This window comes from Ictalurus punctatus, chromosome 21 (assembly GCF_001660625.3).
Source record: "Ictalurus punctatus breed USDA103 chromosome 21, Coco_2.0, whole genome shotgun sequence".
Classification (NCBI taxonomy): Eukaryota; Metazoa; Chordata; class Actinopteri; order Siluriformes; family Ictaluridae; genus Ictalurus; species Ictalurus punctatus.
The window spans coordinates 17350001-17367500 of NC_030436.2; the positions used below are offsets into that span (position 1 = coordinate 17350001).

The 17500-nt window shown below is 42.1% G+C and overlaps 1 protein-coding gene across 5 annotated transcripts in view; it reads right to left on the bottom strand.

Annotated features, from left to right (window-relative positions):
• The window catches only part of cadpsa (Ca2+-dependent activator protein for secretion a), a 140051-nt gene that overhangs the window by 91566 nt on the left and 30985 nt on the right, over positions 1–17500 (bottom strand). For 4 of the 5 annotated variants that reach the window (XM_047149629.2, XM_053673956.1, XM_017450609.3 and 1 more), the window contains 2 exons: positions 13180–13293; positions 10954–11286 (listed from right to left, as the gene is read on the bottom strand). In XM_047149629.2, coding sequence (XP_047005585.1) covers positions 10954–11286; positions 13180–13293 — 447 coding nt within the window. Of the gene's footprint in view, positions 1–10953; positions 11287–13179; positions 13294–15283; positions 15601–17500 lie in introns of those variants that run through there. The other variant, XM_053673955.1, reaches the window with a different exon arrangement.

Sequence of the window (17500 nt, forward strand, 5' to 3'; positions counted from 1 at the left end):
ATTCACATGAAGAACAGCTGATGAAGAAGAAAGGATGAATAAAAGCCCTGCATGTTTACCGTCTCCATGACAACCACAACACGCCAGACAAAGGGTGTTCAGGTTGTTCATAAAGGGCACACACACACACACACACACACACACACACACACACACACACACACACACACACGTCTAAACACGCACTGTGTTGTAATTAAAGTAAAATCTATTTGCCAATAAAAAGGTAGACTGCTGTCACACACTAAGACACACACACACACAAACACACACACACACAAAACAAACGCATACATAAAATCAATAAACACAGTTGACCACATGCTTGCGTCACAAGCTTTCAAAGCACATTTCCGAGACCTTTTGAGGAGAAGTGACGAGTGTTCAGTGTACTATGATGAGTCATGATTGTGGAAAATAGAGAAAACACTGCTTTAAAAAAAAAAAAATAGAAATGTGAAGAAATTCGAAAGCAGGTACACAAATAACCAGTGTGTTTTTCAATACCGGTTAGCAAAAGGACACACCTACTTCTCAAACAGCTTCTTCCAAAAAAAAGTATGGAAAATGGTAATAAACACAAAGAGGAGTGAATTGTAAATGTACTTTGACTTGTATATAAACTAAAAACGTATAAAGACGAGGTATTTGACGTTTTACCTATTCGACTGCGTAGTTTCTCGAAGGTAAACATTTATTTTGAAATTGACGCATGCAACACGTTCCAGAAAAGTTGGGACAGGGGCCATTTAGGACTAATAGCGATGTGAAGTTGAAATAAGAAGGTGATGTGAAACAGGTGAGGCAATCGTCTAATCATAATATATAAGGAGAATTCAAAAAAAGGCCTAGTGCTTCAAGAGCAAGGACGGGTCGAGGCTCGGCAATCCAACACTTTGAGAACAACATTCCCCAAAGGAGAATCACTGGGATTTGGGGTATTTCACCTTCTACAGTGCACAATATAATTAAAAGATTCAAGGAATCCGGGTAAATCTGGGTGCGTAAAAGACGAGGCTGAAAACCACTTCTGAATGCGCGTGATCTCCGATCCCTCAGACGTCACTGTCTTAAAAACCGTTAGTCTGTAATGAGATCCTGACATGGGCTCGGGAATACTTTGGTAAACCTTTGTGAGTCAACACCGTTCGCCGCTGCATCCACAGATGCAAGTTAAGGCTTTACTATGCAAAGCAGAAGCCATACATCACCGCTGTCCAGAAGCTCCGCCCACTTCTCTGGGCTCGGTCTCATCTGAGATGGACAGTAGCACAGTGTAATCATGTTTTGTGGACATTTCAAATAATATTTGGACAAAACTGCCGTCGTGTTCTCTGGGAATCCGACAGGAACCCGTTTGAAGGGTACCTACGTAGTGCCTTTATAAAACATTCATTAGCACTGCATAAATATTTCTTAAAGCAATACTGGAGAATTTATGAAAGGCTTTTACCAAAATGGAGATTTTATGCAATTGTATCTTTTTCTTGCCTGTCTGTTGTGTGACTGTATTATTATTAAAAAAAAATTTATCCATATCTTGCAGGTTATTAGCTTATTAACAATTTAGTTTGAAGGCATTGAAAGTATTCATTCGGCTGGCATATGGGCTTCAAAAATAAGGAAGCTATACTGGAATGGAGCTCCATAATCATTTGTAAATAAATATACTGTACTAAGTGTTCAATTCCATTTTTCTATAAAAAAAAAATACTAACTAACTACAAATACTAATACTATCATACTGAACACACCTGCCATTTTACCTTGTGTGATGTGTACTTATGGTATCTATTTCTTATAGGAACGTGGTGTGTGAATTCTGGCTCGACAGTTCCTCTACCTCAGCTACATCCCTCGAATCTCAACTACAGATGTGGACGCGACTGTTTGCTTTTGGGGTTTTTTTTAATTTATTTATTTTAAAATCCTGCACATACAGTCATTATTTTTGTTTGTAGCTGCTTGAGACATTTTCTAACACATTACGTTTGTTCTATCTCGCCAAAATATAAACAAGCTAGTAGCTTGAGACTTAAACTCCCGTCACACTGACAAGGCAGTTACTAAGGATGAATGAATGGACGCTGTAAACGAATGTTCATCGCATGTTAACGAACTGCTCACTCGCGCACTCGCTCCTGCACGAAAGTAAAACCTCGTACTCATTCGAAGGTTTTGTTGCTTCCTTGTTTGCACGATCCAAGTCCTGGTGCAATCCTCTAGTCTCAACCTTTGAACCCTTCTTGAGGGAAAAACAAAAAAACAAAAAACAAAGTATATGCATTTGTGTCAATTTAGACCATTTGAACTGTTGCGAATATCGTGTTCGTATTCGGTTACGTCCCACATCATAGAATACGGTAATAATTCGTATGCCAGCGCCATCTGGTGTCACATTGAAGAAGACGGGTTCCCTTTGGAAGTCTGATTCCTCAAGTGTCGTCTTACGGAATTTTTTTTTTTTCCTGCCCACTTTTGCCTCTAAACCTACACCCGGATTTCTGTAAAGCTGCTTTGTGGCGCTGTTTCTTATTAAAAGTGCGTTACAAATCAAATTCGAATCACTTATCCGACCGGCGTGTTCTAGTTATCCGAACAGCGTGTTGTGGTTATCCAAACAGTTTGATTTCACAATACTTTAAGTGTAAGCTTTGTGCATGTGGCGCATTCTGACTTTTTTTCCTCCCGTGGTTAGATAATTGAGACAGGGTGTGTACCAACAGTGTCCGCATAATAAATCTCAGCTCGGCAGAAAACACCCTCGCAGCAGACTCAAACACGCCCGTGCCAGGCCGAATATCCTGCGCAAATGCACAAAAATCTAATTTGCTTCTGTAACCCAGCCATCACGACTGCAGAGAAGGCATTAATCAAAGACATGCGCCCTCTAGCCAAGTGCCAACGCTGAAGGAAGAAGGTGTGTTTTGGAGGAGATGTTTGTTACACCAGTATATCTTTGAAGTCTGTCTCACAGTATGGGTTAAACTGATAAACGTCCTGCTTCAGTGTGCTTTCTAACATGTGCTTGCTCACACACACACACACACATAGACAGAGAGAGAATAAAATAAAAATGAAAGACATACAGACACACATCCCTCCTACTGTGCTCAGGCTCAGGATGCTAAGCTGTGTCTGCTCAGCTGTCCTGATGTTCCAGCTGTCTGCTCATGATCAGTGCCGCCTAACAAGCTTTCAGTCTTTCTGGAAGGTGAGATGAAAGGCTTTTGATCTTGATCGAGGCAAAAAAAAAACTATATACGTTATCATTAAAAATCACTCACGTAGACACTGTCCAAACCTGAGACTCAAATGATGTTCCTGTAATACTTTACCGTTCATAGCGGTCCTACAGAACACTGCACAACCCTACACAGCCTAATACAACCCTCATCAGCTGTTAGAAAGACTGCTATTGAATTCCGTTCGATTTTCAATTCAATTTTATTTGTGTAGCGCTTTTAACAATGGACATCGTCTCAAAGCAGCTTTACAGAAATATATAAACACGGGATACGGATTTTAAGCGTGTGAATTTATCCCTATTGAGCGAGACGGTGGAGACGGTGTCGAGGAAAAAACTCCCTGAGATGATACGAGGAAGAAACCTTGAGAGGAACCGGACTCAGAAGGGAACCCGTCGTCATCTGGGTCACGACGGATAGTGTGAGAGTAAAAGAAAGTTCATTATGGTTTTTATATGAAGTGTTTGTTGAACTAGTCCACTGTTCAACCTGAGTTCAAAACCGCATGTGGTAATCGCAGTCCCAAGGCCATCGCAGCAACCGTCGTCCCAGCAACCACAGCGAGAACGTCCATGTGGAATTGAAATCCAAAACCATTTCCATGGTACTTCAAGCGGTACCGTCCTCAGCGATCTCAAGTCTGTAGCCTCCATTTGATGAAGGTTCCATCCAAGTGGAATTGAGGTCCAAAACTATTTCATGGTACTTTAAGGTGGGGCATCCAGAGCAGCACGAGAATTGACTTTCAGTTGACATGACCCCTGAACTTTTGTTACATATGATTGTGTTGACATTTTCCTTTCCAGGTTCACTTGCGTTATGAGAGCTGATTTCGTGGCTGATTAAGGTTGTGTACACACAGTAAGCCTTATTAAATGGTGATGTCGGTTTATTTCAGGTGTCCCATATGACCTTATGTGCACTTCGGGGTAAAGTGTTACAGGAGTAAGCTATTAGAACGTATTTCTGATCTCTATGTCTGATGATTTGTTTTGTTTTTTTTGTTCTTTTGTTGCTTACATTTCTGACATGAGCTTGCTGGCACATTTATACCTGTTGATCTTCGCTAGAGAAAATAACACTTCAGCTATGAGCCATTTCCATTTATCCATTTAGCGGACGCTTTTATCCAAAGAGACTTACAAATGAGGAAATACAAGTAAAGCGAGTATATCGAGCGGAGAACAATACAAGTGGTGCTACCGTACAAGATTTCTAATTGAGTTCTAGAGAAGAAAAGTGTGCAGAGTCGAGGTGTAAGAGCCAGAGAACGTTTATTTATTTATTTATTTATTTATTTATTTATTTAAAAATAACGTGGGGGTTGGTATTTTAGGGGTTAGTGAAGTGCTCACGGAAGAGGTGGGTCTTTAGCTGTTTTTTTTTTTGAAGATAGTGACAGTGTGGTCCGGATTGAGGTTGGAAGTTCATTCCACCACTGAGGGACGGTTCGTGTGAAGGTTCTGGAAAGGGACCTTGAGCCACGCTGAGCAGGCGTCGGTCGTTAACCGATCGCAGATTACGTGAGGGAACGTAAACCTCAAGGAGAGTGTTGAGGTAATGGGGTGCTGTTCCAGACAAGGTCTTGTACATGAGCATCAAGGCCTTGAATTTAATACGGGCGGCTACAGGAAACCAGCGGAGGGAGATGAAGAGGGGTGTGACATGGGTTCTTTTGTTCCGGTTGACCTGGAAAGTACCCGAGTTGAGAGACATTCTAGAGAAGCTAGGAATAGATTGAGTTATGTAAACTTCAATGAAATTTGACATATAAGGCGCCTGACGTTTTCACGTTTTTTTTTTTTTTTTTTTTAACGCTAGACATTTTCACAAAGCACTACGTGCAGCACAATATGCTCCGTTCACGTTTAAGGTGATGAATACATACATGCAGAGGACAGCTATTTCATGTGACTGATAATCTCACAAGCAGGAGAGTCACCGATACCACTTGTTCTATTTGAGGATGCTTTTATCAGAGCCACAGGGCAGGAAATGAATCACACACTCGCTGTTTGTCAGCATCACCGGGGCTGGAGTGTTTTCTAGCGCTTTCTGCCTCGGTTTTAATTACCTGTCAGTCAGAAGCTGGTGCACAGCTAACATCCCAACACACCCTCGGGAAACAGTCGATATATCAGATTAGACTCCCTCCATCTGGGAGACAGCGGACGCCCGCTGAAAGCTGTTTAGCATGCGAGCGCTCTGGGACACAAACAAACACGTGTGTAACGCACACTCAGAGAGCGTTACAGAGAGTCTGAGTGAAGGATGGAGAACGGCTGCAGGAAAAGAAACAGACAAAAACACAGAAACTGTGTGTGCGTGTGTTTGGGGTGGGTAGGCTATGCGTGTATGTATGCGTGTGCATACACATACTGTGTGTGTATATGTACTGTATACTTTATGTGTGTGTATGTACTGAAAGGGTGCGTGTGTGTGTGTCTGCTTGGGTTGTGTACTCTAGGTGTCTATGCATGTGTTTGCTGTAAGGGTGTGTGTGTGTGTGTGTGTGTGTGTGTGTGTGTGTGTGTGTGTGTTTGTTTGAGGTGTGTACTCTGTGTATATGTATGTGTGTGTACAGTATTTATATACTGTACGAAATATGTGTGTGTGTGTGTGTGTGTGTGTGTGTGTGTGTGTGTGTGTGTTTTGTTTGAGGTGTGTACTCTGTGTATATGTATGTGTGTGTACAGTATATATATACACTGTACTAAATATGTGTGTGTGTGTGTGTGTGTGTGCGCGCGTGTGTACACATGTACGCCAATGCATACTGTGTGTTCGTGTATATACAGTATATACGTGTCTATGTATGTGTTTGCATATACACACTGTTAGGGTGTGTGTAAGGGTGTGTGTGTGTATGTTTGTTTGTGGTGTGTACTTTGTGATTCTGTATGCGTGTGCATATACATACTGTGTGTGTGTGTGTGTTTGCGTGCTTCTTGTGTGTATGTGTGTGTGTGTGTGTTTGTGTGTGCGTGTGTGTGTTTTGGTGTGTGTACCCTATGTGTATATGTGTGTGCATATACGTACTTTAAGTGTGTGTGTGTGTGTGTGTGTGCGTGTGTGTTTTGGTGTGTGTACCCTATGTGTATATGTGTGTGCATATACGTACTTTAAGTGTGTGTGTGTGTGTGTGTGTGTGTGTGTGTGTGTGTGTGCGTGTGTGTTTCGGTGTGTGTACCCTATGTGTATATGTGTGTGCATATACGTACTTTAAGTATGTGTGTGTGTGTGTGTGCGCGTGTGTGTGTTTTGGTGTGTGTACCCTATGTGTATATATGTGTGCATATACGTACTTTAAGTGTGTGTGTGTGTGTGTGTGTGTGTGTGTGTGTGTGTGTGTGCGTGTGTGTTTCGGTGTGTGTACCCTATGTGTATATATGTGTGCATATACGTACTTTAAGTGTGTGTGTGTGTGTGTGTGTGTGTGTGTGTGTGTGTGTGTGTGTGTGTGTGTTTTGGTGTGTGTACCCTATGTGTATATGTGTGTGCATATACGTACTTTAAGTGTGTGTGTGTGTGTGTGTGTGTGCGCGTGTGTGTTTTGGTGTGTGTACCCTATGTGTATGTGTGTGCATATACGTATTTTAAGTGTGTGTGTTTGTGTGTGCGTGTGTGTGTGCATGTGTGTTTCTTATGTGTGTGTGTGTTTCGGTGTGTGTACCCTATGCGTACATGTGTGTGCACACACGTACTTTAAGTGTGTGTTTTTGTATGGTGAGGTGTGTACTCTTAGTGTATGCATGTATGTGTGTGTACATATGCATACTGTGCATGCACGTGTGTGTATACATCGAATGTGCCTGATTTCGCTCGTGTTGACCTGACGCTAAGCCCACCGCTCTTCTGTTGCCATGGCAACTGGGTTATTACCATCCAAATAGAGGAGTGGGGTTTTATTCACAGCTCATTAAGACACATGTCACATGTACGGTACGTGCGCCCGTCATGCTGCTCCCAGCCAATAGGAAGGCAGAATTATGACGCATATTGATTACTGATTTAATGTCTGGATAACATCGCGCATACCGTGGCTGTGTGTTATTATGACTGACGCATTAAATTGGTACAATTACCTGCCCACTATTTCCGTGCAGTGACACAGACATATTGTGATAATAAACATATTAAATAGATTGTGTGTAAGGTAGCTGTTTTTCTTTTCGCTTCCGCCCGGTTTGTGCTATTTTTGTAGTAACGTGGACGGAGGAGCGCGACAGGTGAGCGTGACATCCGAAATCTGCCAAATCGACTTGATGTCTCTGAACGTAGACACAAGAGCAGCACATGAGCACAGCTACTGAATTCTCGATAGGTCAGAAGGCGTTGGTTAATTGATTTTCTAACACCAGCTCTGATAGGAGTTCCGGCTGCAAGACAAATTATTACAGAGCTCACGCTACAATGTTATCATTTCTTACACAGGGACTTTTGTAGTGGACCGTTGGCATGGTGAAGTGTTCTGTAAGAAGATGTTTATTTAAGATTGGAAGGAGTCTCCAGTGTCGGCACTTTGTAACAGTGCTGATGAGGAAACGTGTGACGTATTGGGACGTAATGGAGGTTAGGACGGATGCAAGTGCAGATAAGAGCGTTTCATAAAGAGGGACAGGCATACAAATCCAAATCACGAGACAATAGCGTGGTCAAAAACAGGCAGTGGGTCAGGAGATCAACAAACAGGCATAAACTAGGCGAGGCGAGAATCGAGAATGAGAAACAAGAAACATGAAACAAAACGAGGAACAGGGTACAAACGCTTGGTACGGTGATAACACTCAATCCTTCGCAAAGTCATTGTTTCTAAGCAGTCTCTTTATACTGTGGTCGTGAGTGTTGTGAATTGGATGCAGGTGTGTGTGATTAGAATGAATGTGAGTGCTTCTGGGAATTGCAGTCCATGGTGGCCATGTTTGTAGGCCGCAGTGCAGGATGGGAAATGTAGTCACTGGTTTGCTGTGATATGACAGAACGACTGTTTGTAGCTGCTATAACGTAAGCAATAACAGGAACTAACTTATCTCGCGGATGTGTTGTTTCTTTCACCAAACTGCTGCCATATAAGAAGAATAAAAAGTGTCTGGCCCTATCACACCACCCCGTTGCTGATTATCTTCCTATAATCATTCATGCGTTTTTTTTCATGCAGGATCATTATTTTGACCGTGTATTCAGAACCTTTGGAGTATTTACTCAAATATACACCTCACCCATAGCCTTTCTTGCTGCTTTCTAACCTCTCTCTCTCTCTCTCTCTCTCTCTCTCTCTCTCTCTCTCTCTGGCTATATTTCCGATTTCTGAAACGAAACGCAAGTCGTTCTGCTTTTCCATCAACTACAATTATGGAAATATTCTAAAAAAAGCAACAGGATGAAAATGAAAAGAGCATCATGACACCCACACAGCCACAGAGAGACCAGAACGCAGAGAGTTTGCTTCACTCTTTATTGTATCATCTCTCTAATGATATGCTCATGAATATAAATAAATAAATAATTAAATTGAAAACCAGGTGGACCAAAACTTCGCTCCTATAATTCTCTAACTGTCTCCTGTAATTCATCCTAGTATTATTATGTTGTCTGCTCATTACCCACTCCTATCATCTGCTGCGCTAGCCTCGCTGCCGATATTCGCTGATCCGAACCTGCATGCAGGTGTCTACATCTCTGATTTAAGGCAGGTGAATTTCCTGCACATATTGTTATGAAAAGGCGTTTTGCATTTCCAGCAGCTGCCTGTATCCTACACCGTTGTTCATCCGAACGTTCCATGGAACGTTCAGTGGGTGTTTGTATTATTGCCACTTTCAAAACATTCAATCTCATCATGACGCGAAGCTTTGCCTAAGAGCTAGTTTATTGTCTACAAATTATGCAGAAAGACTTCAGAAAAGAACGAAGAGCCAATAAGGGCAGAAGGAAGTGCTTAGATACTGGGTTTTATTATCAGTTTGCTGGAAACGGACCAACGACTTTCCCCTGAATTTCACTTGAACTCTCGGTGAATCTGACGACAGACACGATGTGTCTCACCTGAGATGCACTTTTGGAACTGGTCTAACTGCTCATTCCACAAACTGGGTATGAAAGTAATTCACAAAATGAATGAAATCCTTTGACATAAATGTGCTGAACAATGACCAAAACCTCAACTAGGGCCAGTTTCCTTAACAAGCTTAGGCCTATACTTATGGATAAAGCGAGACCTTGTATACAGCTTGATAGGGTATATCGACTGAAACCCAGAGCAACGGTTGCTTAGATGGTTGAGGCTTTTGGATTCTGATCGCAGTTCAAAACAGTTATGATTGTTGGGTCTTTGAGCAAGGCTTTAAACCTCAACTGCTCAATTGTAAAAAAAAAAAAAAAAAAAAAAAATTAGATGAAAGTACCAGGGATTAACCTTAAAACATAAATGCGAAAAGATGCATCTATATCTAAATCTAATTGTTATAAATCTGAGATTACACCTGGGCATTTCATGAATCTCCTACCTGGATTGTAACCTGATAAGATCTGGCCCACGAGTAGTCAAATTACAGCTATAATCTGATTACTAGGGCTGTAGGAGTCTGGGCTCACGATTTTTCTGTATTGACTTGGACTTGATCTTGACTTGGCCTCGACCACCTTATGACTCAGGTTTGCCTCTGTTCCAGCTAGTCCTGGTGTCTGACTTATAAATGCCAGTTATATCTACAGCCCTACTGATTACTGTATCATGTAGAATATGCAACTCAAGTCTTAATATATGAGTATATAATTTTTGAGTAGCCATTTTCTTAGCTAAGGACCATTGTGAGGTTTGTTTCCCCGGGGGGGTGGGGGGGTGGGGGTGGCAGTGGATGTGGATGTAAATGCATTTTGAGTACAACCCCTATCTGGATATTGTCACATCAACCTGGGGTCTTACACCTTCCCACCAGCAGAGGTCCACCTCCCCTGAGTGGACTCAAACTAAGAATCATTGTGAAGTCTTGCCAGCTCTTGAATATGTGCCTCTCGTGTGTTTTGACCCTTGCCTCTTTCTTTAACTACTCTTTGGATTTTGCTGATTGTATTCGTAGTTGCTCTCCTCATGAACCTAGAGCGCATGAATCCTCAATCCTCTCTCGAGTCCTCTGTGCTACAGATAACATTCTGATGCTGGAGATGTACTTTAGCTAGATCATTGGTAATGAAACTGATCTGTGGATTGTATTAGCATTGGTTACTACCGTTTGCTAACATGTTTATTGTATTAAACAGTACGAAATGGCGTGTCAATTGCCAAAATTCCAAATCTCCATGCAAAATCAGAATTTTTGACACAGGAACCATGCCTTGCAGAACCGGATACAAGAAACTTACTCAGGAAGTTGGGAGCTGATTTGCATATTGTGTACAATACAGCAATCGGATTAAGTCGTCAGATTCTTCAATACTTCTTTTCATGTGGTTAACATCTTGTCAGGATCCAGCTCATGAGCTGTCATGTTCTAGACTATGAACCCCCACTCAGCGTTTCAATTTTCGCTCGCTTTCATTTATTTACCCACCACTGTACAATGATCTTCAGATTCACATTGCTTGGTGTATATTTAAAAAGATAAAAAATAAATAAAAAAGCATGAATATAACTGGTCTGGAAAAAAACAAGAACCAAAACCCATACCCAGCCAGAATGTATAGTAGCACTTTCCATCAGTCTTACCTGGCAGGCATTGTAGAGCAGCTGATGCTCAAATTTCTTGATGCCGAGGATCTGCTGGAACATTTCATACAGCTGGTCTTTGCTGAGGATGAGCTCGGAGGCAGCACTGGCCGTGATGCGTTGCTGGTGCTTCCGGGGATCCTCCTCGCCGCGGTAGATGGTGTCGAACTTAGCCAGCCAGGAGCTCAGCACCGTCTCCTTGCTCAGGCCGTCGATCTCGGGTAAGCTGCGCACTCGCTTCTCGATGTGCTTCTTAAAGACCTCGCGTGAGTCGTTGGCCGAGCAGCCGCCGCTCTGGACCATGCGGGAAACCCGGTCGCTCTTCAGAAACACCTGATAATATTCATAGCGATTCTGTGTTAGAGTCAGTTTTGTATTCAGCCAAAAGTCTTGTGCAAAATCAATGTATTTGGGTGGCTGGACACAGTTTGCCTTTCTCCTCTGGTAGAAATGCTAAGCTGTGAACAAGCGAACTGATTATTTTTACTCCGTCTCAATTCCCACCTCAGATTTATCATACCCATTGTTCACTATACACAAGACGCGACCAATTCTGAAAGTAGAAAAACAATTCCCGTAGAACAGCTATGGGAATTGTTGCTGCACCAGAAGCTGTATCTTTATTGCATTAGGGTTTCCACTTTTGAAATTCACTTCAAATCACTATATTGCTGATTGCAGTGATTCCCTTCAATCTGAACCGCTCTTTCCATGTCTAGCTCTGAGCGAGGCCGTTTCTCAGCATGGGCATTACGGGTTAACGATGTGCCCACCTGGGCTCTGGCTTCACACCAGCTGAAATCTGCTCGCAGCTTGTCGTGCTACTCGGCAAAACACATAACAGGAGACCTAACCGCAGTGTTAAAACAGACAACGATGAATGGATGTTCTTTATTCTGCAGCTCCGGGTTTGACATTCATCTCTTATTCATCTTTTTGCTGTCCCTCGCTTTTTTTATTCGTGACCTCTCTCTGCATCAGAGCTTTTCATGTCCCTTAGGTTCTCGGATATGTGGTAAGGATGTAGGACGAACATCTAATATCTGATTACAAGTGTTTAATTACACTTGTTATATTGAATATTTCCTTTAGTACACAGACTGAAAGTATTCAAATATATAAGGTCACTTTACTTACCTCTTTACACATTCATTCGCAGGAACTATAACATCCCAATGACATCAATACTTTCTTTCCCCCCATTTCTCTCGCTACCATTCTGTCTCTCTGTCCCTCTTTGGCTAAACAGATCAAAGTGAGTTAAAACAGGCGGAACAGCTCATGTAAATCCTCCAAGAGAACATTAATTGAATTGCCGCCTTTGTCCACTTGGCCATTTCACTGATTATTTGTCCTCATCAGTCTAAACCGCCACCAGGGTTAAGCTGATTAACCTGAAAAATCACCTTTATCCAACTCACATGCTCTTGCTTTTGACTCTTGCCGACTCTTCAAGGAAAAATGATCACGTATGACTTATTTTAAAATGGTTGTACACCATGTTGCCAGGTTAGCGGGTCAAACTAACACACGGGTCCCTTTAAAGGTGGTTAATTCAATGAACCTTTTGTTTCTACAACGCTTTACACAAACGCATCGTCACAAGGTCGAGATGTATGCCTCTAATGAGAAAGCTAGAGGTGACAGTATCAAGGAAAAACTCTTTCAGAAGGAAAGATACCTTGAGACGGTCATTACTCATTACTCAGATAACCGGAAATATCAGATAGTAGGATGTTGATTAGTACAGTATAATCTTCTATATTGACTCGACCCAATTATTGACTGTAGCCCACTTGTTACTGGGTACAATTTGGGTGATGTAATGTTTTGTAAAACTATGTAATTCTATGTAAGTCCTGGCTGTCTTGTCCCAAATGTCATCTATACAGAAGAATCTTACAACAGATGGCATGTAAGTATAGTATATAATGGAAATTTTGAGTTTGTGCAAAAATAAAATTGGCGCCAGGTATCTTGGATATGATGGCAAAAAGCTGATACAGGGTCACAGCTGTTCCAGTTTGGATGGGATTTATTTAAATATATAGAGAGAGACAGATGAAGACCCTGAAGTCCTTCCCTGATGAGAGTGAAGTGCCAGAGGACTGAAAGAGTTTGTCTTATATCGATGTCTTATATCTTTGTCTGAGAGTGATGAGTATCGAGTCGGTTTCGATATCCCTTTACAAGGTGTGTGCTATTATGCGTTTGTAAACTCCTCACCTCGTAATAGCTCTGGACGGCATTGATGAATGCCTCATCTGCCACGATCTGCGTGTCTCCATTCAAGAAGGCCTGGAAGCGATCCTTTACTACCTGAAGGTGCTGTTTGCTGATCTGAATAGAATAGAAGAGAAGAGAAGAGAAGAGAAGAGAAGGATATATTACACTGGCGATGCCAAATAAAAATGACTTCAAAATGATTTAAAATTGACTTTGTAACAAAAGATAAAGTCATATGATTTCTGAATTGAATTATGAGTGAAATACTCTTGATACACTTACATTAATCCACCTTTAGCCCTGACACTAATCACTGTCATGTAAATCATTTTTTCTTTCTCTCTCTTGCCAAACCGAGGCCGGGGGGGGGGGGGGGGGGGCACTAAAATCTGCAGAAGTACCTTTCTGCTTTTTGAACACTGGAAACGTGCAAATTATTAACGTGTCGAGAACCGACTTTGTCTCAGACGTAATAATAAGAAAAAAATGTTAAAAATCGAGTAATTACAGATTTCATGCTGCCATCTGCTTTTTGCCTAAAGCGCTGCTTGCTCTGTTTGTCATAACAGTTTAAAAGAGGAAAATGGGCTTTTCACATGAAGAACCTGGCATCCTGTGTGAGGAGACACCCACTGGATGAGGCTCCGTGTTCACAATCTCCTGATTTGGTGTGTCCGAATTGTAAGAAACGGTTTTCACAGACGATGTACTGACTCTCGATTAACATCCTTTCTCTGAGAGGCTTGATGAACAATCCAGCTCAAAAGAGTAGGTGGAATAAGTGAGTTTATCAGATTTCAGACTATAATTCATTAAGAGTGCACTGAAGGGTCAATATGCAAGAAGGCGCTGACAAAGTACACACTCCTCGCAGGTCCCAAAGGCACACTCCAGGATGAAGTAAACAAATTCAAAATCTAATTAGGATGATATTTTGACCTTTGCTTCCTACTTTGAGGCACTGTGCAAGACAAAGGGCACTCTTTCCTCTCTCTCTCACACTCTCTCTCTCTCTCTCTCTCGCACTCTCTCTCTCTCTCTCACACTCTTGCTGACTCATACTCTTGTGTAGTGCCGCACGCTCAGTGTGGGCTTTGGGTTGGACTTCTGAATGCTTAAAAGAGTAACAGTCATCGTTACATGGTAGAGCAAATCTGAATCAGAAAAATGTCTACCGCATAATGGTGGTCATTATGGTGCAAAGCTTTTTGGGGAACATAACCCAGAGCAGCGTGCAGCAAAAGCAGAATGGGATATTACTAGAATCCTGCAGGGTTGTGTTAAGCCTATGTGAAAAATGCAGAATGAAAAGCTTTAATGACGGGCTCATGATGCCAGGAGTGAGCACGCTTAACCCGTTCTGAATACGTTTCCCACATTTAGTACGTAAGGAATAAAAATCTTGACTATATGTTATAACAGCGTTTCCTTTTCGCGAAACTGAGAAGCAGGAAAGCGCAAAGCCCTTTGTACTAAAGACTTACCCGTGGTGGTAACTTGGTCAATTGGTAACTTGGTCAATTGGACAAAAAAAAAAAAATCCAATCTCAAGCACGTCTTCTCTAAGCATTGGCAATTAAATAAGGCGGAAAAGTCTATAATATCACGTTAGCCCTGTTTTCAAAAATCCCTAACTCACATGAAACCTACAATTTAAATAAAATGTGAAAACAGTCCTATTTTATGAAGTAATAGTGGGAAAATATTGCAATATGTCTGATTTAAGAGCAATTAAAGCTTCCTCGTATGCCTTAATTAGTTGGTGGAAGATCTAGACCACAGTTCGAAATGCATGAAAAAATCTTAACGGCTAGAATAACACTCGAGCCACTGACAGTATAAACTTCAGCAACAGCCCCAAGCACACACAGAGTGACGTGTCGTTCGTGAATCAGTCGACTCTTCAAGACAGTTCTTTTCGGTGACATTTTAAATCCTTTGTTTATTTATTTTTGAAAGAAAAACTCTCGCCGAAAAACTTTCGTTTTCCGTATTCAACCAGTGAATCGTATCAACCTTTGAGTTGTTTGGTACAGTACATCATAATGATTAAGTGCTCAGCACACTCACACACACACACACTGAACAATGCTGAATCACAAACCTATCTGAATCCATCTGTTTTAATTCAGCACCCGATGTAATGACGGACGACATTGTGTCTCGACAATCCTTTTGTAATGCAGGACCAATAAACAGAAAGCCTTTGATATGCCAGTGCGCGTTAACAATTACGGGCACGTCCACCTCCCGTACCATCTGGCCATCTCTTTCAAATGCATATGGATGGATAGTCTATCCTCAGAATATCTGCTTGCAAACACACAAACACACCAAAAGTTCACCAGAATCTGTGTAGGTCTAGCTCTCTTTGTCTCTCTGTCATCTTCCCTTCGGCTGAGTCTCCTCAGACAGCATGAGCCCGTCTGTTGCGTAAGGTCCATTACTCTCATGCTGACTATAAAAAGATAAGTCACTAATGTGGTGACCACGGCAATTAAATCTCCTCCCTGTCTAGCTTTCCATCGTAGCGAGTTCTTGAGGAAACCTGGAGCCCGTGCATTAAAGACCAGCAGGGTGGTGGCGTCGAGGCTGACATCCGCCATCAACACAACAGGGAGGAACACAACATGTGTCATTTTTGAAATAGATAGATAGCGATAGAGTCTCAAAAAAACCCTTCAGTGACTATAATTTTCTTTTTTTTTTCCTTACCTCTGTGGTTTCTGTGTTTTCTTTGAAAATTTAAGGGGCAACTCCAGTGTTTTTCAATCTTTATCGAACGCACCTGAAATGTACAGCCGATCAGCCATTACATTAAAAGCACTGACGGGCGACGTGAATAACGTTGATTATCTCGTTGCAGTGGCACCTGTCGAGGTGTGGGATATATTAGGCAGCAAGTGAACAGTCAGTTCTCGAAGTTGAGGTGTTGGAAGCAGGGAAAATGGGCAAGCGTGTGGATCTGAGCGACTTTGACTGTAACGGCTAGACGACTGGGTCGGAGACTTCTTTTATAAATCTTAACTGAATCGGTTTTCCTTTTATTCTCCCCTAAGCAAAGGAATACGTATCGAGCTTTTTTATCCGTAGTAACCACACACAGACTACACATGCAGAACGTTAGTCTGAAAAACATTGCAGTACTTTAAAACGCAATGACCAGCTACCTGGAATATCCACATTATCCTTAAATAATTCCTCGACTCCATCCAAAGCCCTTTCCATCACGGTGCTAAGTATGTGTGGTTCTGGAAGCAGCTCAGTGAAATTTACTGCCTCCAGATGAGGAACGCCGCCTGGAATAAATAACCGTAATGATTCTCTCGCGCCCTCTCTCTGGCGCGCTGTCAAACGCTGCACTGTTACTGTTTTCGACAGAAAGGAAAAGCAACACGGCTGATTTAAATACGGTGAGCCTCGTTATTCCCAACACAAATCAGCTCGGCTTTCCGGGCTTAACATCAGCTGGTAGTAATGCCAAATCCCCCCCACACACACACACACACACACACACACACACACATACAAGCTCATTCACCCTGAAATCTACCTCACACCTGCCTGGCCTTACGGTTACTATAGAAACAGACAACTCGTGGATAGTAACTTACTATCTCACACACACACACACGTTCTCGCACAGTGGCCACCGTACCACATGACAGAAGCCAAGCCGGTACATCACACCCAGCGACGAAATAAAAGAGAACGGGGGAAGAAATCTCACACAACAGTCAAACTCTCTTTGCTGTCTCGTCGTAGCAGTAACAAAGCTGATGTGTGGCATTTAACGAGCGATTTTAGGAGCTGCGGTTAATTAGGCGGCTATTCTTCACAGGGTGCGTACAAATGAGAAAGAAATCTTTCAGTCGTGTTGATTTAATGGCAACGAAACGGCTAAGGGAAATAGCCAAGACGTGAATTTATGACTAAAAGCCATATTTTCGAAGAGAACAGCATGCATGCAAATGATGTCATTATCGTACGGTCATCGCGGTACAACTCGCTCGCGAATGGACCACCGAATTACCCGCGGTTCAATACGGTAAATACACGAAATACCCAAAAGATCAAGTGACAGGTGAAGATACTTCATAGACGATGTCTCGAGGCTTTATGAAATGTTTACGAAAAGATAATAAAGGCAAACTAATCACTTTATTATAGAAACGACGCACTAGAACGAGTCCATTGATATAAACCTCGCAGCTGGACCTCTGATGGAGCTACACCTTCTGACCAATCAGAGCCGAGAATTCGACAGCATTAAAAAGTTCAGTTATTTAAGATAAATTATGGTTCATGAGAAATGTGTGTA